Source organism: Ambystoma mexicanum, chromosome 1p (assembly GCF_040938575.1).
Source record: "Ambystoma mexicanum isolate Mex_15411 chromosome 1p, UKY_AmexF1_1, whole genome shotgun sequence".
Taxonomy (NCBI): domain Eukaryota; kingdom Metazoa; phylum Chordata; class Amphibia; order Caudata; family Ambystomatidae; genus Ambystoma; species Ambystoma mexicanum.
The window spans coordinates 248373124-248399386 of NC_090921.1; the positions used below are offsets into that span (position 1 = coordinate 248373124).

Genomic DNA, 26263 nt, shown 5'->3' on the forward strand with positions numbered 1-26263 from the left:
CTCATTTTGTCACTTGGGAGCAGGTCCAAACTCGCTGTGTGCCTGGTTTACTCTCCTGCCGGGACTTTCTTATTTCGTCACTTGGGTGTGGGTCCCAGACTCGCTGTATGTCTGGTTTACTCTCCTGCCAGGACTTTCTTAATCAGTTCAGTATTTGGGTGTGGGTCCCAGACTCACACTTCTCATCAGCAATCACCTTCTCTTTTGTATAGTTCCAAGATTCTTTAATTCCACTTCTCATATATTGGGTCAGCGACCCCTCTTCATTCATCTTTGTCTCTTTGCTCCTCAATCACCCTGGTGTCCCAGCTCTCTTGTTTTGGCTTTCCAGGTTCATCAACATTATGTGGAATCGGCCATGAAGCACCCCGGCTTTCCAACCTTGCTCCCTGGGCTCACCGGTTTGCGTCAGCTGCTTTGGCGTCTTTCACATCTCACGTTCTCGCTGCTGCTTGCTTGGCAGCTGGGAGGGCTTCCTGTCTGCTCTCCGGGTCTCGCTTTGCCCCCTTCACGTGACAGCTCCTGCTGTCCGTGGCACAAGTGCTACAAACCTTCCGCTTCCAGACTTCCCTGGACGGCACCTGCTTCTCCGCCCCACACTGCAGCTTGCTCTCCTTCGGTGTCAAGACCGATGTCGGGAAAAGTGGCTGTCTCTTTATCTCCAGGTGTAGTGTTTTTAAATGTCCCGGCACCTGTTCACCTTTTCCGAACAACCAGAGTGTGGCGTTTGCTTTCCGGTTTTAGTGATCTTCATTACTCCAGTCCTTTTCCTCGTCTCAATGTTATCAAGCAAAGGGGAATGTAAATACTGTTGGTGATTGGTCATAACTGGAGGTTCTACACCCACACGACAGTATACCATACAGGAATGGGGAGGCAATTGGGTGTTACCAGAGGCTAAAGAAACAGGGAAATGCCTGTCTTGACCTGGCAGGTCTACTCTGCCTCCCCAAGGGTTGTCTTCCCTCATGTGGTCCTCTCATAGATAGCCACATCCAGGGCAAAGATCAGGCAGCATCTGGCTCTCCCTGGCCACATGAGGGGAGGTTTTACCTGGGAAAATTGCCAGATTGATCACACTAGTAACTTGAACTTTCTACTCCTTGCTTACCACCAGCATTAAAATCAGATGCTGGCGCTAATGAATGCAGGTTTGTACGGTGGAGCATTTTGGGCTGGTCAGAAGTGGTGATTGTACTTCTTTCCCAGCTCCGCCAAACAAAATCAATGAAAATCTGACCGAACTTAAAAAGCAAGCGTAAAAGTTTAACACATGCTTTTTACGCATGCTTTTTATGTCACTCAGAAGGTAAATGAACTTCCCTGTTATTTTGTTGAGCATATGTTCCCTGTGTGTCCTTGGTTTATTGTGATGATAGGAAATCTCTCACCCCTCATACCTTTTTTCCTTCTCTTGCAAACTCATACTCTCCTCCCGTTCCTCTTCCCCACCGAGCGCTAGGATCCAGCTAGCTTTTAATTGAGCATGATACAAAACGCGATAAATCAAATACATAAAAAAATATATGTATACACTAGATGAAGGGTATGAAAGGGCAACACTGCAAGCAACAAAGGTTGACATGAATCAATGCTAAGCAACAACCTAAGGCTGCTTTGGTAATATGCATGCAGCAGTCTAGTCCGGGGCTCCAGAGCCACCATGTTTAATATCAATAAGTCTGAATGAGCGCATATACTTATGCATAAAACAGAGCAAAAGAAGGATGCTGTAGCAAGAACACAGGCACCTGCTTGGATAATATTTCATCTTTGTGGCTTATATGATGTATTGAGAAGGGGATGGGGTTGGCAAACCAACATTGCTGCAAGTAATCAAACAAGAAAGTGTGTACCAACAGTAAAGAATGCGAGCTCTAACAGTGGAGTAAGTCACTGTGCGCTGACTCAATGTACAACAGCTGGAAAAAGGATCACTCCTGGCTAGGTGCATCTACTTACTACCTAGTATGGTGTCCTGGTGATGGCTATCTGCACAGCGGAGGGTCATAACTATGTGCTATTAAATAACTCGTAATATTATGGGTCAATGGGGTGATATCCAGTGAGCCACTGATGGTGGGAGCATACGTTGTACAAAGGGAGATTTAAATTATCTTCGCATTTAGTACTTTGTTAGGCATAACCTTTCGTAATTTAAATTCCATGTCCGTAGTGGTGTTGTGTCATAGGTGCCATGTGTTTCCTTTGAATTTTGAGGACATGCGCTGTCCATGCCGCCCGCCTGACTTAGACTGTCTTGTTCACAGGAAGCAATCATGATTGGATGCCCAATGCCAGATGACATGATGGTGATATGTGCCGCCGTTCTTCTAATCCTCCCCACCCCCGTCTCAGGGGCCCCTGCAGCATGTCACCTGAGGAGCCACACTGACAGCGCACTGTCTAAGGATGGGGACATCATTCTCGGAGGGATCTTCCCCATTTTCTATAACAATGTCTTTGCTCCAAGCGCGTTCAAGGCCCCACCAGTGCTAAAATACTGCAACACGTAAGGTTGAAGGAACGAGTGAAGTAAGATGGGGCTTTAGAGTCCAAGCAGAGAAGATTGGATTGAAATATTGAAAAAATGCAAGTCCCAGTAGAGGAATTTGAGAGCTGGTTCAGACAGGATTTGAGGGCATTGCAGACCAATATTTGTGTCCAGTACTAGAATAGCAGGGGCTGATGCAGGTCGATATTGAACTGCATTTGAGTCTGTCTGTCCTAGCACTGGAACAGTAGTGGATGCAGGGGCCCAATTGAGGTAATTCAGCGGATCTGTTTGGAAATAACAGCAATGGGATAGCAGGCATCCTACATGTCAGGGTTGAAGTGCATTTGCAAAGCAGTGTGTGGGTTTAAGTACAGGGATAGAGATGGGTGACCCAAAGCTATGATGAATCGCAATGGCAGATCTCTGCAAAATTAGCAAACCTTTAACATTTCCCCAATAAATGTTTACTGTAATCAATTTCGACACTCACATTTTCATTGGTATCCATCCTGACTTCCTCTAGATTTCGCTTTCGGGCTTTTCGCTGGTATCAGTCGATGATTTTCAGCATTGATGAGGTGAACCGTAGCCAGCGCCTGCTTCCAAACCTCACACTGGGGTTCCAGATGTATGACTCCTGCTCTGCAGAAGCCCGGGCACTGCAGGGCACCATGTGGATCCTTTCTGGGCAGCAAGATCCAGTGCCCAACTACCAATGCCAACCAGGCCAACTGGTGCCAGCTATCATCGGTGACTCCCTATCGGCCACCTGCCTACTTATGGCCAGGGTCCTTGGAATCTACAGGTATCCACAGGTGCGGGCACCTTTCTCCTGTGCACCATGCTAAGAAATATTACTTTATTGCTGTTTTGTACAGAAAAGCAATTGCTTGTTGTCAGTGTAGCACCAAAGCAAGACTTCCTCTCCTTACAGATCATCCTTGTGCACTTTGGTGCCCAGGACTTTGGATTGCAGGATTTGGTTATTGTATTGTTTTAATTGTGCACACAAAAATAGATATTCTGTCGAAGGATAAGCAAAATTATTTATTTTCTGCATAGAAATATACAAAATAATTATATAATTATATTTGTAGGGTGTTTTCTAAGAATATTGATCTTCTGCAGATATTTACCCTGCTCCGGAACAATTATTATTATTATTTGAAAATGTGTAGAGTGCGAACTAAGGCCAATAGGCATCTAGGCGCTAAGGAGGGCAGCAAACGCAGGCCAACCATTACTTCATACTCTGAATAGGAAGAAGAAAATACTAGAACAGATGGGTTTTCAGCGCTCGTCTGAAGGGGAGATAGTCAGCAAGTGTTCTCAAAGATAGCGGAAGAGCATTCCACAAGCTTGGGGCTAAGACTTAGAAAGAACGACCATCCAATCGCTTTTGCTGGTATTTGGGAATCTTAAGAAGCAGATGAGAATCAGAACGCAGATTTTGCATTGGGCAATATCTTTCTAATTTCGCTTTTAGATAATAAGGACCCACATTGTGCACTGCTCGATGGACAATAAAGAGAATCTTAAATTCAATTCGGGTGGCCCCCGGCAGACAGTGCGAACAATGGAGGAGAACTAGTGAAGGAGTCAGACGAGGCACCATAAGTGGCAATTGCGCTGCTGAATTCTGAAGTACTTGCATCCGCTAAATCTGATACTTGGGCTGCCCCAGATAGATACCATTGCAATGGTCCAGGGAGCCCATTACGGTGGATATCACCAGTGTTGTGCTGTTTGCAAGGGGAAGTAAAGGAAGAATCTTCCTCAAAGCCTTCAGTCTTCCAAAACCAGCCTTACAAATTGCAGAGATCTGGGCCTCACGTGATCCATTTGGAAGAAGTTTCACTCCCACACTTTTCACTGAGGTGCAGGGGAGCGGACATGGGCCAAGTGACTCGGGCCAGTACTGTGAGCTCCACAGATGATCCCTTGCGGGAGGACCAACCGCCAAAACCTCTGTTTTGCTTCCATTTAGTTTCAACCAGTTGGCTGACATTGTGCTGAAAGATCGTTTTGCAGAATTTTGTGAGGCCATCAGCAGATTTAATTTAAGGAAAAGTGAAATGACTAACCACAGGAGTGGACAGTGGAAGGTGCAAACTTACATTCCATGTGTTTTTTGTTGAAAGATATATTTTAACTTGTGACTGTCATACAATTTCTAGTTTAAACTTGAAGAGGAAATGTTTTTCCAATAGTTGAATGAGCGGAGTTGCACAGACAATATTCTGGCGCGACTTGTCTTAATTTGTTCTGCTGAAGGGTCACAAATCAGCAAAAAAATAATTATAAACATCAAAAAACTCCCAAAGCTCGTTTATAAACTCAGAAAATGACAGTGCGATATGGCTCAATAAGAGATCCCTTGCTGTGTTGGCTTTCCAGAGCATCCAATTCAAACAGAGAAAGCCTCAACACAGAGATGCTTTGCTCTGGCTGTAGTCATCATACATTACAAGGAACAATATATCCCTCAATGGAGCTAAATATATTGCTTGAATAGTTTTTGTGAGGGGTCACCTGTTGTGCAATAGTCCTCAAACTTCACAAAGACCAGAGAACAATCTTGTATATAAACGAATCACCTCGTTGGCCCAACGATTCATTGTTGCCATAGTAATCTAGCCTTAAAATACAAACCCGCCACATCCCAACAGATTACATGAAACGACCTCCACTACTGTGCTAAGGTAGTATAAAACATGAAAGGCACATTGCGTTCTTACACTGTGCTCGAACATAGCAATATACTGCCTGAACTGTATTTGATTGAAGCAAATGTTTGCAGATAAATTCTATGTATGTAAGGAAGATACAACATGCTATTCCCTGCTGGTTAGCCGACAAAGCGGTCACAATAACCTTAGAGATTGAAGGCAGCCTGTCTGACTTAGAAGTACAGTCACATTTACTCACCGAAGTATCCGTTAAAACTAAAAAAAATAAGTGAACAATAAAGGATACTGAAAATAAAGAGGTAAAAATAAAGTTACCTGAAAATAAGTAAGGAAGAAAGCAAAATGAACGAGACTTTAATGTTTAACTGTAAAACATAAACTTAATCGCAAAATAAAAAATAAAGTATGGTTTAAGAGCAGTTGAAGACATTGGGGTCCAGGGAGACCATAATGAATGGAAACAGGTAAGTAAACAAGAAGGGGTGCTCTGTAGTGCTGGGCACTATGTGATGCTCACTCACCACCTGCTATATACTAAATCAATAAGAATAAAAAAAAAACACATTCTTGAAACAATACATATTTGAACAGAATTTTCATTTTTTTCATTTTAGAAAAGAGCAAGTAAAACATTCATATTAGTTCTGTTTGCTTTCTTCATTTAAAATGTATTTGTTTTACGACTGAAAGATGAGTCACATTTCAGATACAAAGTGGCATGCATCTTCATATGGCCACATTAGCAATGATAGGCGCTTGTGTACCTATCAGTTTTACAAGCTAAGGGTCAGGGAAAGTATGACATTAATCAGGAAAGTCTGCTGAGGCCGCAAACCGCCGATTCATCTTCCACGCCTCATGTTAGAAACTACTAGTATTTCTAATGTTCAAGCATACCTGGCAGAAGAATCCTAGCACCCTGCAAACGGAGGATAGCACAGGGGCAAAAAGCCCCCTTGGAAGCAAGATCACGCAGAGCAACAGAGTTTTGAATCCCGGATCCGTGCTTAGAAACCAAACTCCGGTATGGTATTAGGCGCATTATAAAAAACAGTTTAATAAAGGAATGCCACTTAAACCAAAAATAAAGCAACATTTTGCCAAAGAGACATTTTGGCATGATTAGTAACACACTTATAACCTTATTCGTGTTTTACTTTGTAAAGTTACTAAAGTTGTCTTGCACGGATTAGTCTTAAAGATAAAAGTGCCAAATGCTGGGATAGTGCCACCTCATTCAGAGATGATACCAGATGGCATTATGTTCCCAAGGGATGGTTTCACACCTTAGGAGCAGGCGAGGGAAAGGACTTCTAAAAATTGGGCAGAACCCAAGTAGCCCTTGCCATTTTTAGCAGAGGAGCCATCTGGGAAGAGAAAGATAATTGGAGTTCCGAGACCTTTACTCTAAAGGAGGCAAGTTAGGAGCGGGGCTAAGTCAGCATTTGAGCTCTGGCACAGGGAAGATCCTTTCTGCCATCTCAGAAGCTCTCTGCATGCTTACTTCTGCCCTGAAGTGACTCTGGGAATTGCTGAAAACGAGGGAGAACACGCTGCTAGATACTCACAGGAGATTGGATACACTAACAATGTAATGGGGGACGCCCACTCTGTTGTAATACTATGTCCGTTGTTGAGAGCTCTAAGCCTCCTTCCATAGGATGATATGATATCTGACTGGAGGAGGGAGAGAGGCCTTCCCTTAAGATCTCCAGGAAACAGAAAGGACATGAGCTAGAACTTTGAGCTTGCTTGTTGCTATAAACCAAGAGACAAAGTCACATCGGTGCCCAAAGAGAGGTGTGTGCTTTTAGGGGGCATAGTTCACTTCAGCCTGAGGGGAAAGTAGCAGAAGGGAACTCCTGTCTGTATGTTTCTTTGAAGGTGACCACCATCAGACCCCAAATCCAGACGCATCACTCAAGACCAAACAGGCTTTGTGAAAACATTAAGCCGCATTGAGCACCTGTTCGAGCACCAACTTCTGACTGAGCAATTGAACCCACTGCACCATGCTGAACCAACCGATCGATTTGAGACAAGCCAACTGCTTCAGAGACAATGCCGCTGTAAAAATCCATCCCACTGAGCCGCCTTACTACCATCAAAGCCTCCACATTGAACCTGCAGCTACACACTCTTGAGCCTTCTCCTGAGACCATTGATCCTCCTGTCTTAAAGTCAACAGTCCCTGAGCACAGACAGTCGAGCCGACCACTCAGAAGATGTAAGCCACAGACTCCGAGAAGCATTGAGCCAACCCACAGCCTCGAACCCAGCTCAAATCGGTGAAAAGAGCCCCCAAGTACCAGCTTGATGCTGTTAGCCATTAACAAGAGATTAAGTTTGAGAACTTGTGCACTACATGACATTTCCACACATCTTAGGCACCCTGACCACTTTGTGTTACCTTGGGCCCTACGGGTTAGGCCCTGCTTGGACATTACTTTTACTTTAGCACTTATTGTAAGGTTATTTGGAAACTTCCACTACTGATTCACATCTCTGGAGAGTATAGCCTGAAAAAATAGTTTTACAAAAGCCGACATGAAAAAAAAATCACTTTAGAAAACCACGTGCGGAGCTTGAGCCAAGGTTGAGGCAGTCTTCAGCAGTCCGCGGCGGGTCCTGGAAGGACCCCGGACATGGAGCCCGAAACGGCACAATCCAGCTTCCCTAAACCGACATCCGAACTCCCAGCTGAGGCACGAAAACTGAGGAGCAACTTTAAACTCTCAGATCCGCCTCAGCAGAAATCTTCACACAAGAAAACGAAGGAGGTAAGGACCTCCTCAACCATAACTTCCACCGTAAACACAAATAACTCTGCAAACAATACAGTTACATCAGCTAAAGCTCGGTTCGACTTTGAAAACCCATTTGATGGCATACGGCGGTCTCCTTTTTCTTCTCCATCTAAGCCACTTATGCTCACAGAGACCGCAACAAACGGCAACACTCAATCTGAACTAACAGACCATAGTGGTCACGCACCAGCCCCTCGTATTTCTTCTACCTCCTCCTCTGCTACAACCCCAAATGGTCTGACCATGCCTACCGCTCTACCGTCTCACCTGTGCCACGGGGTATCGAGCCGGAGGTCTCCTTTTATCTTCCTGCACTATCTCTGTCGGGTGCATTGCTGGCGATCCTCTCCTCACCGCGCTTTGTTCAGTCCACGGTGGCGAGGGGTGAGGAGGCCCTGACTGTCGAAGGACAGTCCGCCTCCTCCCCTGTGCCAGCAGCGCGGTCTAAAGAGGAGAGGGTCCCCCGGGCAGCGAGCGAACGCCCGGCTCCAGGAGACCGACACCCGGAACAAGATTCGGCGGAAGAGCAGTCCAGGCGAAACCCGCCTCTGGAAGGATTAACAGTCCAGGAGGACCACACCGCCTTCAATCCTGGCAAGCCCAACCCCCTCTTTCCCCAGCGGCTGCCGACAATCCAAGCCGCAGGCATGCTGGGGTACCCACAAGGGGGCTCTGTACACCCAATAAACGTGAGCCCATTGACAACATTGGTTTCGGCTCAAATTCACGCCTCAATGGAATCAACAATAAACACTCAGCAATCAAGAAAATCTGGTCCGCCGTCTGAATCTTTTTACAAAGCAACATCTAGCAATCTTTCCATGGGAATACCTTCAGCTTTCGAGCCCACACCACAAAGCTTTGTTGATATAAGCGCGGCAGCCCATTCAACTTTTAGAGAGCCCTCTTCTCCCATGTTACACAATGCCAATACATTTTCACCACAGCAACGACGTGCAGATTTTGAGTCGCCCGACTCCATCACTGCAGAACCTTATATCGCAGAAAAAGTCAAAAAGCAGGCCACTCAACCCAAAAAAACATGAAAAACAGAAAAAAAGACATAGGGAAGAAACTCCTTGCCCACCGCTTCTATCTTCAGCCCTTAAAGACTTCTTTAAAAAACAATGCAAAAGAAAACTGGACGAAGCTCAAGAACTCTCGGATGCAGAAATCTTAGAAGCCATTCAAGACTTTCCCCTGGCGACCAAAGCAAGGAAAGTGATGCTTTCTCCAAAAAAGTCTCCAATGCCACCAATCAGCGAAGTATTGGAACAGGAAAAAAAAAAAGGAAAAAAAATACTGTTATCGAAGGTCCTCCGTTATTTATGGAGAAACAAAACGTGGCTGACACAACTAATGTGGGTGTGTGTATAGGCAATCACCGTTCAACCATAACAATTTCATCTGGGCCTTCCAAAGTACTCTCCAATTGTCCAGAAAAGGAAACAGACGCAAACAATTGCAAACAACCGTCATTATCCAACAAACAAGGGGCGATTGGCCCCCTATCATTGCCTAGCAGTGAAATCCTATGCAAAGAAAAATCGCCGACCAGAATAAAACCATCAGTCTCTCTAGTATCTAGACAGCACTATACCCAGGGGAGCGTATCAGTGAGCCAACATCAACTCGACCATCGACCACCTCAACTAAAAAACTCAGACAGACCTATTGAAACAGAGGATAGTTTTGTCCTCCAAGAACCATTGTTGCCGGCTACACCAAGAGACCGATCTCCCCCAGAAAACAGAAGGCTAAGTGAAATAGCCAACTCAAACATCAAAGAATCACCGGCAAATAAAACAACCTTACAACCATTATGTCGGCTATAACAATAGCCTTAGCCCCTTTCGGGAAATTATACGAAAATATCAATGACTCGCTAAAAGACAGTACTACATTTACTGCAATGATACACACAAAGCTGATCTTTATTGAGGGTTTTATTACAGCGCTGGACCAAAGAAACAAGAAACATAGAGACTCCTGGGACATGAAGTTGTACATACTGGAAGAGAAACTAAACCTCCTTAAAAACATAAACTCTGAGAAACCTATTTTGGTCGACAAAGAAACCCAGACAGTGTCCCCACCTCATCCGGCGGCACTGGCTTCCGTGTTTGCAAGAACAAAAGATAAAAACTCTTTTTTACAAACTACAGTACCCAAATCAGTGCCACCAAGTGACCTTCTCCAAAAATCCACCCCCACTATGAAAAAGCAACCTCTCTTGAAACTCATTGCAAGCTCTCAACAAGACTTAACCCACTTGGAAACAGTGACTGCGCTTGATCCACTTCTATCTCCAAAAAACAAAAAATCAAAAGAAATCACGAGAGAGAGCTCAGCTACCACATCCCATACTGAAAACATTGCTAATACAGAGACATATTGCACCATCTCTCCAAGGACCGCGGAGGAATTCATGACTCAAAGTTCCTTGATCGATTTAACACAACATTGGGACTCAACTGAAATCCTAGAACTCCAAGCGCTAACTACAACAAACACCAAGATTTTAACTCCAACTTCACCATCTAGCCCTCAAAAGAATATAACCAAACACACAAACTCTCTGACCATTCTGACAATTCACAATTACGCTAAAAAAAACAAGAAACTCTGCCAGTGTTCTCAAAAAACGATGCACCAAGATCAAACGATTCAACATCAAGATCCATTCCTCTCTTTAAAATAGAGCAAATACCTTCTGATGACCGATACATGATTTTAAACCGAAGAACAGTCCTCAAGACACTAAAGCAAATAGACACGCTTCGGGGTATAAAGTCAGACGACTTCACTTTGATAGAGCCTTATCACAGGAACAACCAAGCAAAGGCCTATCTCCACATCAAAAAGTCGGCGCTTTGTGAGATCCCCCAAGATGTCTATGTTAACTTAGCCCACCTAGGGTTTATTCTGAATGAGCTTCAGGTGGCAAATACGAACAAGAAAGAGGGCGAAAACTTCAAGAAACCTCCCACCAAAAATTATAGATATAAGTCGCAAACGGAGGATCTTTATAGATCATCAAGAAGGGGAAGCACACTATCCCCATCACGAAAAACGGACTATTAACGTACCAGACCAGCCTGGAAACGGGCTAATAGATCCAACTACCTGAACTACGAACTAACCTATGAAGACAGATCTGATTTAAGAAGAGAGACCAGAAACTACAAAGAACAGGGGAGATATCAAACGCCCCCAAGTCAGCAGTATAAGCGCAAAACCACATCGCAACATCTCCGTGAAAACAAAAAAGATATACTAGACCCGTCTACCACCAGCGCAGACGGCGTCCCAAAAAGGGTACCTGGTCACGGATTTGAGACGCTTTGACACCCGGGCTTAAAAGATAGCAACAAACACGAGGTGCAAGTCTACCATCTCAGGCACCCTTTCCTAATCCTGACGATCTTTGAAAACCAACTTTGTCCATAGCCTCATGGAACACCAGAGGCCACATGCACTTAACCAAACCTGATGGTTACAACTTGGGACTCCATGATATCCTTTGCCTCCAAGAAACCTGATTGCTGGACAAACTAGCCTTGGATGGCTACACTCTAGAGATTTCTCCCGCCTGCAAAAGTCCCCTAGGTAGACCTTCATCAGGCCTATTGATAGCTATCCATACAGGATCAAACATAGCCATGACCAAGTAAATAACAGCAACCTACGGATTCTTGGCGGTCCTTGCAACATGGGATGACGAAAATCCAGCTGAAACAAGAAGTCCCCAGGAACCCTTTGCCATCATTAATGCCTAATGGAACCCTAAAAAAACATCTTCAGCTAACTTCTACGACACGGCAGAAAATATTCTTGATGAAATTATGATCAAACATCAGACCTCGAATATCCTGCTCTGCGGCGACTTCAACGCTAATTGCATGATCTCTAAATTGCCAAAGATAAATCCATTTGTCTGTTCTTTGGCTGAAGAAAGGGGAAACTTGTGGCTCACATTAATGAGATCTAGGAGCCTTTGCAACGCAGCCAACGTAAGCAGAGAGGAAAGCCTGATACCTACATGTGAGCGTGACCAGTCATCTGCCACTCTGGACTATATTTTGTCTCTGAAAAGATCTATATGAGTATAGTCTCCTTCGCAGTAATTAGAACCAAAGCAAGCAACCACAGTTTACTGAATCTTACCTGTAACACCAGTGTGCGAGACCAACAATTCTATAAACTATCGATTGAGATAAATTCTCAACTTACCCGTTTACGCATGACTACTAAAGACATCAAAAGGCTGTCAGACAACTACAAGAAACTAACTTCTGACATCGAAGCCCAGGATGAAATTTTCAAAGATATCTATATTCCGCTGCTCCTTGCTTTCAAAAAACCCCGGAAAAAATCCTCATAATTTTGCATCAAATCACGACCACACGTATAACCGAAATCTAGTGATTAGACAAAGCCACCTAAGGAAACTAATGAAAGCAGCAGCGGTTTTGAACACATCGACACTGTGGGAAGTCTACTGCACTGAGAAGAGAAACTACAAACAGTGGCTCAGAAACTCCAGATCTGCTCGCTATCAACTTGATGCAGAAAGTATGCTCAAGGCCTTAACAAACAAAAAGCCTCAAGACTTCTGGACACTAGTCAACAAAACAAATAAACACCCCAACTTTCAAATGATAAACCCAGTTTCGGAAACCAACTGATCCAAGCATTTTTCGCAACTTTTCGAGCCATGCACTTCACTTACGGACCAAACAAAAAGAACCACAGACGGAAGCTGGGTGGACCTGTCTGACGAAGTCGAAATAAAAAGGGTAATCTTAAAATAGAAATTGTCGAGAGCACCTGGTCTGGACGGGTTAGCGAATTCTGACCTAAAGCAACATCCGGAGGACTGGTCAGCGATTATCAGCATGATATTCAAAGACTGCAAAGAACGGAAGATCAAGGCAGTCATTGTTCCTATTTTCAAAAAAGGTTCCAGAGAGGATCCCTCGAACTACAGGCCTATAGCACTCCTCGATGTCATTGGTAAGGTCTTTGCATCAATCCTTTTGACTCACTTCTAGAAATGGGCACGATCCTCTCCATCTGTGGACCCTTTACAAACGGGATTTCAGAAAAACACAAGTACAGGTGCAAACATAATGATCTTGAAAATCATCAAAGAAAATGTCCTGTCAGGAGCCCCTCGAGTTTTCCTTGCTTTCGTAGACCTATCTCAGGCCTTCGACAGAGTCGATAGGCCAAAATTGTGGAACAAGCTTAGGGCATGGAACTGTCACAAAGAAATTCTTGGTCCTATAATAGTCCTATAATCGCCCTATAATCTGTACGATTCAACCAGCAAGCCCTACTATCCGACCACATACCTTCCCATCGAGGAGTGAAACAGGGCTGTCAATTGGCTCCGGCACTTTTTATAGCCTTCCTTGGCGACTTTAAAGACTCCCAAGCCTCGATCAGATCGTTTCCACCCAAAGTCGGAAACACAAGGGTCACTAGACTACTTTATGCTGACGATCTGATAATACTGGATCATACACAGGTGGGTTTGCAACGTCAACTCGACAACCTTGTGCAAAACACAAAGGACAACAATCTGGAGATCAATAAACTAAAAACCAAAATTTTGATCTTCCAGAAACAGGGGAACAAAAAAAAGAAAGAAACCTTACAGTGATAGATACATCAGTCAAAAATCGAAATTGTTTCAACATTTAAGTACTTGGGAGTAGAAAAGCTACTACTTTGGGACAGTTCTAGAAAAGCTCTGAGCATGCAACAAGTACTATGGACAAAGACCAAAAACCTAACTGCTCAATTACGTGCAGTCCATAGGAAATACGGTAAATACAGCTTGATACCAGCCATTCAGTTCTACAAGGCTAAAGTAATCCCAGCATTAATTTACGGAATGGACACAACACCTGCAATCCCATCTACGTTGTGGACTAAACTGGAAGTCTTCATTTGGAGAGCAGCACTTGGACTACCCAAATCGACATCCTCTCTAGCAATAAGACGTGAACTAGGTCTACTCTCACTAGAGGCAGTCGTGGCTCACAGTACCATTCAACCTTTCCGAAAAATTCGACATCCAGAGAGCCTCGGAATATACTGCATGATTGCTAAGGAAATTGCCACTGGAAGCAACAAATTCCTCAATGATTGGGTCAACACACAAAAGCTCATACTGCAGGAGATAGCCTGCTCTGAAGAAGATCTCCTCCAAAATCCGTTAAGAATCAAAACAAAAATGGAATGGTTGGACTGGATAAAAACTAACGAGAAAGCAGTTTCAAACAAACTCCTAGGTCATCTCCCACCAGTCTTTAATAAACTCAAAGAGCCTATGTGGTACTGTACAAAATATCCTAGCAGACTCGCAATGAAACTCTACTAAAAGCACGCCTAAACCTGCTGCCAACCCAATAAATCTTAGCAATTAGAACATCATCTAAAGAGAAAGCCTGCAGACTCTGTAAAAAGCATAGAATCGATCAGACACTTCTTGATGGCTTGCCCGACAATAGACATGAAAGGAATGCCTTTTTCGGCACCCTGTATACTAACTCTTTCATTGATTACGAAAATACATGGTGGAATCGACTCATCACAGGAGCGCAAACCAAATGGCTAACTAGCATCAACAAAGCTCCTAAACATCGCCCTGGAGAAGGCTTCCCAACTGCAATAGGCAAATCCCTCTAGCTGGTCTGAAGACGATTTTTAAGATTTTTAAGACCTTTAAGAATCCTTAGAACCCTTAGAACATTGGACTTTATCTTATTTGAACTTCACCAACAGTATCTTCACTAATTTCGATGGAGACGAACACTAAAAAACGGTTATAGGTTAAACGTTCGAATCAAAAGGTTTCGAAATACAATAGGTTCGAGTACATTTGCTCGAAAACAAAAGGTTCGGAAAAAAAAATAGTCATTTTTTTTGGGGGGGGGGGGTGTCGCCCCTGACCCCCGTTTTTGTGGTAAAACCCACTTTTTTTTACCAAAACGAAAACCCCCAAAAAAATATATAATAAAAAAAAAATTCAAACCTTTTGTTTTCGAGCAAATGTACTCGGCCCTAGTGCATTCGAACCTTTTGTATTCTCACCTTTAACCAGACACCTAAAAAACTTAACATGTTATACTAGCAGACACTCCACAAATCTCTTTTTTTCACGCTCTTCTATGAAAATTCGTTTTGTAAAAATCTTAATAAGATTATATACAAATAATAAAACTTTTTTTTTTAAACGCGTGCAGGGGCTGACAGGCACGTCAGGGCCAGGATGAGCAGTCACATGAGTCCCAGGTGAGTGGTTATGTGTGTTTGTATGTGTGTGTGTGTGCATGTGTGTGTGGTGGGGGGAAGGGAAATGTTTGTAACGGGGAAAGAGGCAAATGCAACTGTGCGTTTGCGGGTGTGTTTATAAGTAATGCTTGGGGGAGGGAGGCAGTGGCGGCTGAGGAAGAGGTGCGGAGGTTAAACCCACCCCCCCCCCGACTTCTGGTACCTCCAGCGTGGATGCGGACAGGAAATGTGATATTCCACCAAAGGAATGTAATATTTTCCCTTTTTGCGTCCTGCCAAAAATCGGAAGAAATAAATCAGCCTTTTTGGTAGGCGGCCTGCAAAAAGCGGAAATATCACATAGAACCAGAGATACAACATCTACTTTTGTCTAGTTACTTTTATAATTAAAACACTAGTGAACCAAGTTGTGCCACACGTTTGGGAAGAGCACATTGAAGCCTTTGTCCCCACTTGTACTTTTTATGTCCCGAACAGAATGACTGCCCCCCCCTTAAAGCTAACTACCAGCCTACCAAATCCTTTTCAAGAATGACTTCTTAAAGCACATGCGAGGAGCATATGTGGCAAGGCGACAAAGACGCAGAATTTCCTTGGCCTGCATGCTAATCCGTAGATGCTCCTGGGACAATGAAGAAGAATTTTGCTGAGGAAAAGATAGACTGGATCCCCTAAGAATGTAAGGAAAATGGCTGCTATTCGTCGGATCCTAGAGATAACTACTAAAATGAATTTTGCATGTATTTCATTCAAAAATCTCTTCTTCTCTGCACGAGGCAAGATGGTATACAAAGGACAGCAAAGGCTGTAAACCGTGCTGTATGCCAGAGCACTTTGGCTTGCATTCTGCAAAGAACAAAAGGATAGCTGGACAAGATTTGACTCTGCAGAAGACAGATTGAGAGGAGGGACTGCCACAGTAGATAGACCCAGCTGGATGAAGCAAAGACCATCCAATAATTTAGACCCGCTGATGACTGCTATAAACATGCAATAACCAGAACGTAGCGAAAGGGAGTGCAGTGATCTGAGGGAAACTTTCTCCCTCCTTCCCTGTTGGAGGTTCCTTGGACAAAGACAGTCGCCTTTGTCTAACACAGCTCCATTAGGGTAGGCAGACCTCAGGAGGGGTGGAGCAACTGGCTGGGGCATACAATCACCTAAAGAAACACCACAAGTAAAAACAAGCCAAGACGTATCTGTATGGCTATTGGCTGGGGAAGAGAGAGGTGAAGGGCACTGAGGGGAAGATAACAAAGGTAGATAACATTGTGGCAAAGAAAACTGACCAACCCTCACTGACAAGAGAAATGGGCTAACACCTTTAAAGTGCCATTCTCACCTTCAAAGGAAGTACAGCAGTAGAAACACAAGTCCAAACATTACAAGAATCAGGAATACCACAGAAGCAAAGATTAACAGTCCCACCTCTTAATTACTGTCCATGCTAGAAAAATCTACCGATCAGAGAAAGAGTTCCAACGGAAAAACCTTTTCATGTGTAGTATGCAAGAGGGTCCACAGGAATCCGATATCATGGCCTGTGTCCAGGAACGAATCAGTGATCAGCATCTAGCTCCCACGGTTTTGGGGATTCATTGAGCCCACACAGCAGGAAGACTGTGACAGGGAGATGATCCTGCATCCATAGATGTCCTGATGAAACTGTCCTGAGTGCAGAAGAGGAAAGATTACAGATGTCCAACAGTCAAGCATAAATCCACTACAAGGGGTTGAAGAGTCATTTGTACCAAGATATAACTCAAGAAAACGTACAATAGAGGAAGCCATTTTTTTTATTTGTATTGCATTGTTTAAAGCACAGACATAGCTCGAGAGCAGTGGAGCGCTGTACAGGGTGTGAGAGCGTGGTCTGTGTTTGGCTTGAGATCTTTTAAAAGTAGCCTAGTTACGGTCTGTGCCTTCATCGGTTTTAGTCCTTGTTCAGGTGTTGTTGAAAAGCCATGTTTTGAGAGATTTTCAAGACGATACCAGGACCGATTTTCAGCGGATGGGTGCTTGACAAGACAACAATTGTTTCCCGGGTCCTCTCTTCGAGGATGCGTTGGGATTTGAGACAGTTGTTTGATTTGCTGTGTGTGCCTCCAGGTATCTGGTAGTTATCCACCAGGTAAAATGGTATGCTATTTGTGACTGCTTTGCAATTGATATATGAAGTCTTGATCAGTATGCTGCCATGGAGAGGAAGCAAACGTAGTTTGCTTAGGATGGGGGTCAATACGTGAAAATTCCTTGATGTCACAGGAGAGCTCACAAACCGAAAAATCAGATAAATGACTTTTGCCAAAAGAATTAAATGTAAATGGCATGGCAGGTTGGAAGTGGCAACAATCCCAGAGATGGGATGTAGATGGTTGAAGATCCATGAGGAGGGACCGCAGTGCCAAAACGACAAGGAAATCCAAGGCCAGAAGATGAACGACCGAGGAGTCAGCAAAAATAAGGTGGGGGGTGGCACATGTCTTTATTTAATGGATATTTGTCAGGCGCCTATACAACAAGCAGTATTTCAAGGTGCCACTAAATATCTCTCCTTGAAACTTTGCTGTATATGAGGTAGATGCTAACTGTACTGGGGCTTGAGCACGACTTCTCCAAAAGGAAGGCAATGCTAATTTGTGTTCTCTCTTAATGGCTGGAGATTTCGATCTGATGCAGGTGACAAAATGTTCTGCCCTGTGATGGAACCAATGTCGGTTGGAAAGGTGGGCATGTATGGCATTCCTGATTTCGCTTTTGCGAAGTTCCTCCTATTAAATTGGGAATCTACTCACTCTTGGAGAAACCTTTGGAACAAAATGAAAATAGACATATATGAGTTACCCGATAGCAAACAAAAATGGCATTTGATCAACAGAGAAATGGAAGCATGATGGACAGAACCGCAGGTGGTCATAGACTCAAGGTAGTACTGGATGTATAGCTCTTAAATGTTAAGAGTGTAAACTCCCCTGTGACTTGAGGTAGAATCTGGAACCTACTGAAACCGCAATCAGCTTTCCTCGTTTACATACAGGAAACACAATGTAACATTCTGCACTATGTAACAACTGAGCCTGTAACACTAGAATGTAAAGTACTTCAGGTAGAATGGTAACAAGATGCAACTTCCATTAGAATGTGCGTCTTTAGAAGCACAGAGTAACAGGAAGAGAGCTAACTTGAAGGAAGCCAGTGGGGCATAGATAAGTTCTTAAATAAAGGAGAAAGAAGCTCCCATGTCTGCTGTATCCTTTCAATGGTGACGAGCTGGACAATGCTGAGGCCACACTGAGTACTGGTGTTGTGGACCTACTGTTACCCTGAGCTTTGCTAGCTACACTTCTGCAAAAGTGCTTCTCACTTCAAGTAATGAGTGTCCTGCCTTGCGGACCCTACAGAATCCTGCTAATTGCCTTGTGTGCCGGTTGCAGTGGGCAGTTATGGAAGCATCCCGTGCGAGGGTGCTTTATATCAGCGCCCGTGGAGAGTGGAAAGAGGGGCCTGCAGAAAGCTAGTGGAAGAGGGACTGCTTTGTTTGTACTGTGCTTTATTAATATTGGCACCTGTGGAGAGAGGGACCAAAGCAACAAAGCGGAAAAGCACTGTTACTAATTCTACCTTGGATGTCCTGGATCAAGTGCCCTGCTAAGGCAGCCTGTACTCCTTTAACTGTGTGTGCAGTCATTTCCAGTAGCCTCCTAAAGTCTCTACTTGGAATCCTGGACTGGAAGCCCATGGAGAGCGACCATAGCTTCGGAAAGTGCCTATACACACTACTTGGGCTCTCCTAATTTAATGTTCATTATTGGGAAACAGCTAGAGGTAGTCGCGAGCTCTGGAGGGTGCCCATTACTCTTTGCATGCTGACCGTGTATACTTTGAAGCTTGGATACTGGTGCTCTATGGGACAACTTTATTGGTATTTTAGTAACATAATATGATATGGCATTTATAACAGGCCTATACAGAAGTGTTTCAAGGCACAAAGAGGCAAGGGAGGGAGAACAAAGGGAAGACAGCGATCTTACTAGGCCAGTTGACATTGAGATTGTGCAAGTGCAGGGGTGGGGGAGTGGAAAAGTGCGAGGGGAAGGGGAGGGGCAGTGCAGTACATGGGATCACACAGTAAAAGAAATAAATACAAATAAATAAAAAGGAAGGGCAGCTGGTGGCAATTGCAAGGGTAAGTGCAGACATCAAATGTCAAGTGCTGGTAGGGGACTGTAGGATACAGAAACAGACCCTGAGATCAAGGTTTGCCAGTGGGGCAACCAGTGCAGGAGTGTAACTGGCGGGGAGGGGACTTGGGCCCGAGATCAGAGGGTTCCCAGGTGACCAGTGCAGTTTCAATTTCAACCAGGAGTTCAGCAGGGGAGAGGAAGAGAGAAAGCAGAAGCAAAGAGGAAGGTCTTGAGGTGCTTCCGGAACCAAGATGGTTCTCCTCAAGTTTCAGAGAGGCAGGGAGGCTATTCCAGAAGGAGGCCCCAGCTGAGGGAAGAGATTTACCACCAACTCATTGCTTGGAGAAGCGACGGGCCCTGAGGGACTTGGAGGCGGAGAAACGAAGGGCTCAAGAAGGAAGATATTTACAAAGAGAGAGTTGAAGGTATTGAGGCCCCAGCCCCCAGAAAGCTTTGTGGACAATGCAGAGGGTTTTGAACTTAATCCTCCCAGCCACTGGGAGCGAGTGAAGAGATTTCAGTTCTGGAGAGATACGATCCCTGGGCTTGAGGCCAAAGACAAGTCTCGCAGTCCTGTTTTGGGTGAGTTGCAGATGGCGGAGAGTAGAAGCTGGCAGATTTAGAATGAGGCTGTTGCAGTAGTCCAGCCTAGAGAGAAACAGAGCTCTGGAGACAGTGAACTTCTGATGTAAGGAAAGGAAGAATACCTCTGAGGAGGTGCAGTTGGTAGTGTGACTTCTTAGAGACGTCGGAGATGTGAGGAGAGAAGGAGAGTGTGGAGTCAAAGATGACCCTAAGGTAGGTGGGAGCAGGAAGAGGGCCAAGAGAGGCCGGCTAAAGAGTGACAGGAAAGGAGGGAGCAGGTGTGCCGATAAGGATAATCCCAGTATTGCTAGCATTAAGGCAGAGCTCATTGGCGGCACACCCTTCCTGGATAGCAGACAGACAGTCAGAAATGAGAGATGGAGAAGAGGTGGCAGAGAGGAGCCTGAAAATGGGCTGTGTGTCATCTGCATAGCACTGAAAGTTGGGGCAGAGAGCAGCAATGCGGTGGGCAAGAAGTGCCAAGTATTTGTTGAACAGCCAGGGAGAAAGGTTAGACCACTGGGGAACACCACAGGTAGCGAGAGAGAGGAGAGGAAGGACCCAAGTTGGAGAAGGACCCAAGTTGGACCTGAGAGGGTCAATCAGAGAGGAAAGAATTCAGCCAGGCCAGGGTCTGATCGATGATACCCAGGTTATCTCGGAGACGGTTGAGCAGGATGGCATGGCATGGTTGACCGTGTCAAAGGCAGAAGAGAGATCAAGTAAGATGAAGACATGGGGTATTAGAATCGAGGTTGGAGAGCAGGTGTTCACGGATGTTCAGGAGGGAAGTTTCCGTGCTTCTGGCAGCTCCGAAGCCAGACTGATGGCCATACAACCAACAGATTCAGTGTGAAGATTAAGCTGGGAGATGGCCAGCTTTTCCAAGAGTTTGCACAAGAAAGGAGTGATGGAGATTGGGCGATAGTTAGCCGGGCAGGAGGGGTCGGTTGAGGGTTTCTTAAGAAGAGGGTGCACAGAGAGTGTTTCAGGGGGGAAGGGCATGCTCCAGTGGAGAAGGAGTCGTTGCAGAAGTCAGCCAGAGCAGGAGCCAGGATGTCAATGTGGTCCTTGATGGTTTTGGAGGAACAGGGGAGAACCTGTTTTGACAAGACTTTAATAGATTGGACTTGTCTAGAAACCTCATCTGGGGAGAACAGGGGAAAGGCAGAGGAGGGAGAAGGGGTGGCCAAAGAGGGGCCAGAAGAAGAGCAGAGAGTAGAGGGAGAGGAAGAGAGAGAGGACAGGATGTCCTGAGTTTTAGAGATAAAATGAGAAGCCAGGGCCATGCAGAGGGCCTGGGAGGGGACAGGAGAGGTATATGACACTGTACAACTGTGATGACAATTGCATATAATGTCTGCATAGTGCACATATCATTAGCATATGAATAGGTGTGTTGGCTATTGCATGTATAGTCAGCATTTTACATCAGCATTTATCTCCTGGATGAAGAATATGTTCGAGAATGTGTTTTCTTATTGTTGATATTGCAGAATTGAAAGTGATCATTTGAGAGGCAATATCTGATTGATCATTTGGAGGCAATATCTGATTTCACTGTGGGTGCGTGTTGTTGGTAGAAATCTTTCCAGCCTTATTGTTTATCAATGGCAAAATTCTATTTCATATGAGGCAATATTTGTTCAGTGCAAATGTGGTAGAGTATTGCTGATAAGAAGTCCTTCCAATATTAATATTTATTAGCACCTGGGCGGGGGAAGCCAACCAATCAGGTGGTTAGGAACGAAGGCTTAACCGCCGATGCAAGCCATGTTCCAGCCAGCCTGATGGCCATCTCCTCCCACCCCCTCTTTTTTTTTTTAAACCCTTCTCACACCCCACTCACCTTATTTCGGCTGCGGCGCTCCAGCTACTTGCCATGAAAAGGGAAGAGGGTCTCTGTATGGAGCCCCACCTCCCCTTTCCCATAGCGGCCATCTTTGTAAAGGATTTTCCTTCATTCAATGGGATGTGCACGGCGTCCCATTGAATGAAGGAAAATCATTTTTTTTTTTAGCACCCTGTGTTACTGTGATCGGCACCCAGGGTGCGAATAGCCTTAAGCCCCCATTCCAGGGGCTGCAATGGGGGTTAATGGCCAGAGCCCTAGTAATCCACCCTTGCTTCGCACAGGCTGATAACTTGGGCTGCCTGGCTGTTAACCCCTGTTCCAGCCCTTGTAACGGGCGCTTAACTCCATATTAATGGCTGAATTCTATTTTGGGTAATGGGACACCTTTACAATTAAGGATCCCTAAGGTAGTATATAATCATACCTGCCTGGAGCATGCTATATACTTGTCCCCATCCTGTTGATTATCAGCCAGAACTATCTGTTATATATGTAAATCAGATTTCCTTTCCACACTTGAGACTACATACCTGAGTGGTGCACAACCACTCTTTTTGAAGTACATTTAGGTGTGCAACGTTTTATAAGCATAACATGGTTAATTTTCAAACATGCAAGGGGTACCACCACCCAATTATTTCATATTGAACCAAGGTGATCCAGGTATTCCTTGGAAGAGGTGGAAGAAGCCTTTTGAGCATTATTTGTTGGCTGATTTTTTCTAGTGAGAGAAAGAGATGTTTATTGTTACATTGCCTGGGAAATTATGGGCAGGAGCAATTCGAGAATTGTCCTCAATTATCATGTGGTGAGTCCAATGGCATGTCAGAATATGATAAATGTATATTGATGTTGGACACACATTATGAGAAATCCATGAGCATCATACTACAAAGATATCATTTTGGTAAAAGAAAACAAAAGACAACAGCGTCTGTAGAGCAATATATTACTGCTTTGAGGGGTTTAGGTACTACTTGGGAGTTTTGTACCACTCTCAATGAGAGACACTGTGATCAGTTTATGTTGGAGTCTCCTGATATTAAAGTACGTGAGGCCTTATGGTCTTAAAGCAATCCTGCCCTTGAGGAGGTTCTTAGAGTTGCGAAGGAGGTTGAGCACACCTACCATTGTGGGAATTAGAAACAGCTAGGAACGAAGGCTTAACCGCCGATGCAAGCCGTGTTCCAGCCAGCCTGATGGCCATCTCCCCCTGCCCCCATCTTACCCTCACCCTCCTCCATCTTTTTTTTTAAACCCTTCTCACACCCCACTCACCTTATTTCGGCTGCGGCGGCACTCACCACCGCAGCCACTCCTTCTTCCGGGCTCCAGCTACTTGCCATGGAAAGGGAAGAGGGTCTCTGTATGGAGCCCCACCTTCCCTTTCTCATAGAGGCCATCTTTGTAAAGGATTTTCCTTCATTCAATGGGACGTGCACGGTGTCCCATTGAATGAAGTAAAATCCTTTTATTTTTTAGCACCCTGTGTTACCGTGATCGCCACCCAGGGTGCGAATAGCCTTAAGCCCCCGTTCCAAGGGCTGCAATGGGGGTTAATGTCCTGGAGCCCTCATTATCTGCCCTTGCTTCGCTCAGGCCGATAACTTGGGCTGCCTGGCTGTTAACCCCTGTTCCAGCCCTTGTAACGGGCGCTTAACTCCATATTAATGGCTGAATTCTATTTTGGGTAATGGGACACATTTACAATTAAGGATCCCTAAGGTAGTATATAATCATACCTGCCTGTAGCATGCTATATACTTGTCCCCATCCTGTTGATTATCAGCCAGAACTATCTGTTATATATGTAAATCAGATTTCCTTTCCACACTTGAGACTACATACCTGAGTGGTGCACAACCACTCTTTTTGAAGTACATATAGGTGTGCAACGTTTTATAAGCATAACACGGTTAATTTTCAAACATGCAAGGGGTACCACCACCCAATTATTTCATATTGAACCAAGGTGATCCAGGTATTCCTTGGAAGAGGTGGAAGAAGCCTTTTGAGCATTATTTGTTGGCTGATATTTTCTAGTGAGAGAAAGAGATGTTTATTGTTACATTGCCTGGGAAATTATGGGCAGGAGCAATTCGAGAATTGTCCTCAATTATCATGTGGTGAGTCCAATGGCATGTCAGAATATGATAAATGTATATTGATGTTGGACACACATTATGAGAAATCCATAAGCATCATACTACGAAGATATCATTTTGGTAAAAGAAAACAAAAGACAACAGCGTCTGTAGAGCAATATATTACTGCTTTGAGGGGTTTAGGTACTACTTGGGAGTTTTGTACCACTCTCAATGAGAGACACTGTGATCAGTTTATGTTGGAGTCTCCTGATATTAAAGTATGTGAGGCCTTATGGTCTAAAAGCAATCCTCCCCTTGAGGAGGTTCTTAGAGTTGCGAAGGAGGTTGAGCACACCTACCATTGTGGGAATTAGAAACAGCTAGGAACGAATGCTTAACCGCCGATGCAAGCCGTGTTCCAGCCAGCCTGATGGTCATCTCCCCTGCCCCCATCTTACCCTCACCCTCCTCCATCTTTTTTTTTAAACCCTTCTCACACCCCACTCACCTTATTTCGGCTGCGGCGGCACACACCACTGCAGCCGCTCCTTCTTCCGGGCTCCAGCTACTTGCCATGGAAAGGGAAGAGGGTCTCTGTATGGAGCCCCACCTTCCCTTTCTCATAGCGGCCATCTTTGTAAAGGATATTCCTTCATTCAATGGGACGTGCACGGTGTCCCATTGAATGAAGGAAAATCCTTTTTTTTTTGGCACCCTGTGTTACCGTGATCGCCACCCAGGGTGCGAATAGCCTTAAGCCCCCGTTCCAAGGACTGCAATGGGGGTTAATGTCCTGGAGCCCTCGTTATCTGCCCTTGCTTCGCTTAGGCCGATAACTTGGGCTGCCTGGCTGTTAACCCCTGCTCCAGCCCTTGGAACGGGGGCTTAACACCATATTAATGGCTGAATTCCATTTCAGGTGATGGGACACATTTACAATTAAGAAGCCCTAAGGTAGTATATAATCATACCTACCTGTCACATGCTATATGCTCGTCCCCATCCTGTTGATTATTAGCCAGAACTATCTGTTATATATGTAAATCAGATTTCCTTTCCACACTTGAGACTACATACCTGAGTGGTGCACAACCACTCTTTTTAAAGTACATTTAGGTGTGCAAAGTTTTATAAGCATAACACAGTTAATTTTCAAACATGCAAGGGGTACCACCACCCAATTATTTCTTAGAGAACCAAGGTGATCCCAGTATTCCTTGGAAGAGGTGGAAGAAGCGTTTTGAGCATTATGTGTTGGCTGAATTTTGTTAGTGAGAGAAAGAGATCTTCTGATGAGTCCAATGGCATGTCAGAATATGATAAATGTATATTGATGTTGGACAAACATGAGAAATCCATAAGCATCATACTACAAAGATATCATTTTGGTAAAAGAAAACAAAAGACAACAGCGTCTGTAGAGCAATATATTACTGCTTTGAGGGTTTTAGGTACCACTTGTGAGTTTTGTACCACTCTCAATGAGAGACACCGTGATCAGTTTATGTTGTATGAGTCTCCTGATAGTAAAGTACCTGAGGCCTTATGGTCTAAAAGCAAGCCCGAGCGCGCAAAGGGCATCGAATACACGGAGTATCCTGCTGTTGTGCTGTGGCTGCACCTACATTCCCACTATCAGCTGTTGTAGTGGGAGGAGAGCGAGGTGCTGCGCATTGAATGGACATTGACGGACTGAGAAGTGCGGATTTGGCTCCGCCCCTTTCCCGCCCCCGGTCACGGGCACCGCCTCCAGGAAGTGCTATAAAGAGACTTCCCAAGCACTCTTGCGGCGCTAAGCCCGAGCGCGCAAAGGGCATCGAATACACAGAGTATCCTGCTGTTGTGCTGTGGCTGCACCTACATTCCCACTATCAGCTGTTGTAGTGGGAGGAGAGCGAGGTGCTGCGCATTGAACGGACATTGACGGAGTGAGAAGTGCGGATTTGGCTCCGCCCCATTCCCGCCCCCGGTCACGGGCACCGCCTCCAGGAAGTGCTATAAAGAGACTTCCCAAGCGCGGCGCTAAGCCAGAGCGCGCAAAGGGCATCGAATACACGGAGTATCTTGCTGTTGTGCTGTGGCTGCACCTACATTCCCACTATCAGCTGTTGTAGTGGGAGGAGAGCGAGGTGCTGCGCATTGAACAGACATTGACGGAGTGAGAAGTGCGGATTTGGCTCCGCCCCTTTCCCGGTCACGGGCACCGCCTCCAGGAAGTGCTATAAAGAGACTTCCCAAGCACCATTGCGGCGC

The 26263-nt window shown here is 44.9% G+C and overlaps 1 protein-coding gene across 1 annotated transcript in view; it reads left to right on the plus strand.

The window, feature by feature from the left end:
- The first annotated feature begins 3054 nt into the window (after nucleotides 1–3054).
- Nucleotides 3055–26263, plus strand: part of LOC138473218 (extracellular calcium-sensing receptor-like) — a 112135-nt gene continuing 88926 nt past the window's right edge. The window contains exon 1 of the mRNA XM_069611823.1: nucleotides 3055–3312. Coding sequence (XP_069467924.1) covers nucleotides 3055–3312 — 258 coding nt within the window. The remainder of the gene's footprint in view (nucleotides 3313–26263) is intronic.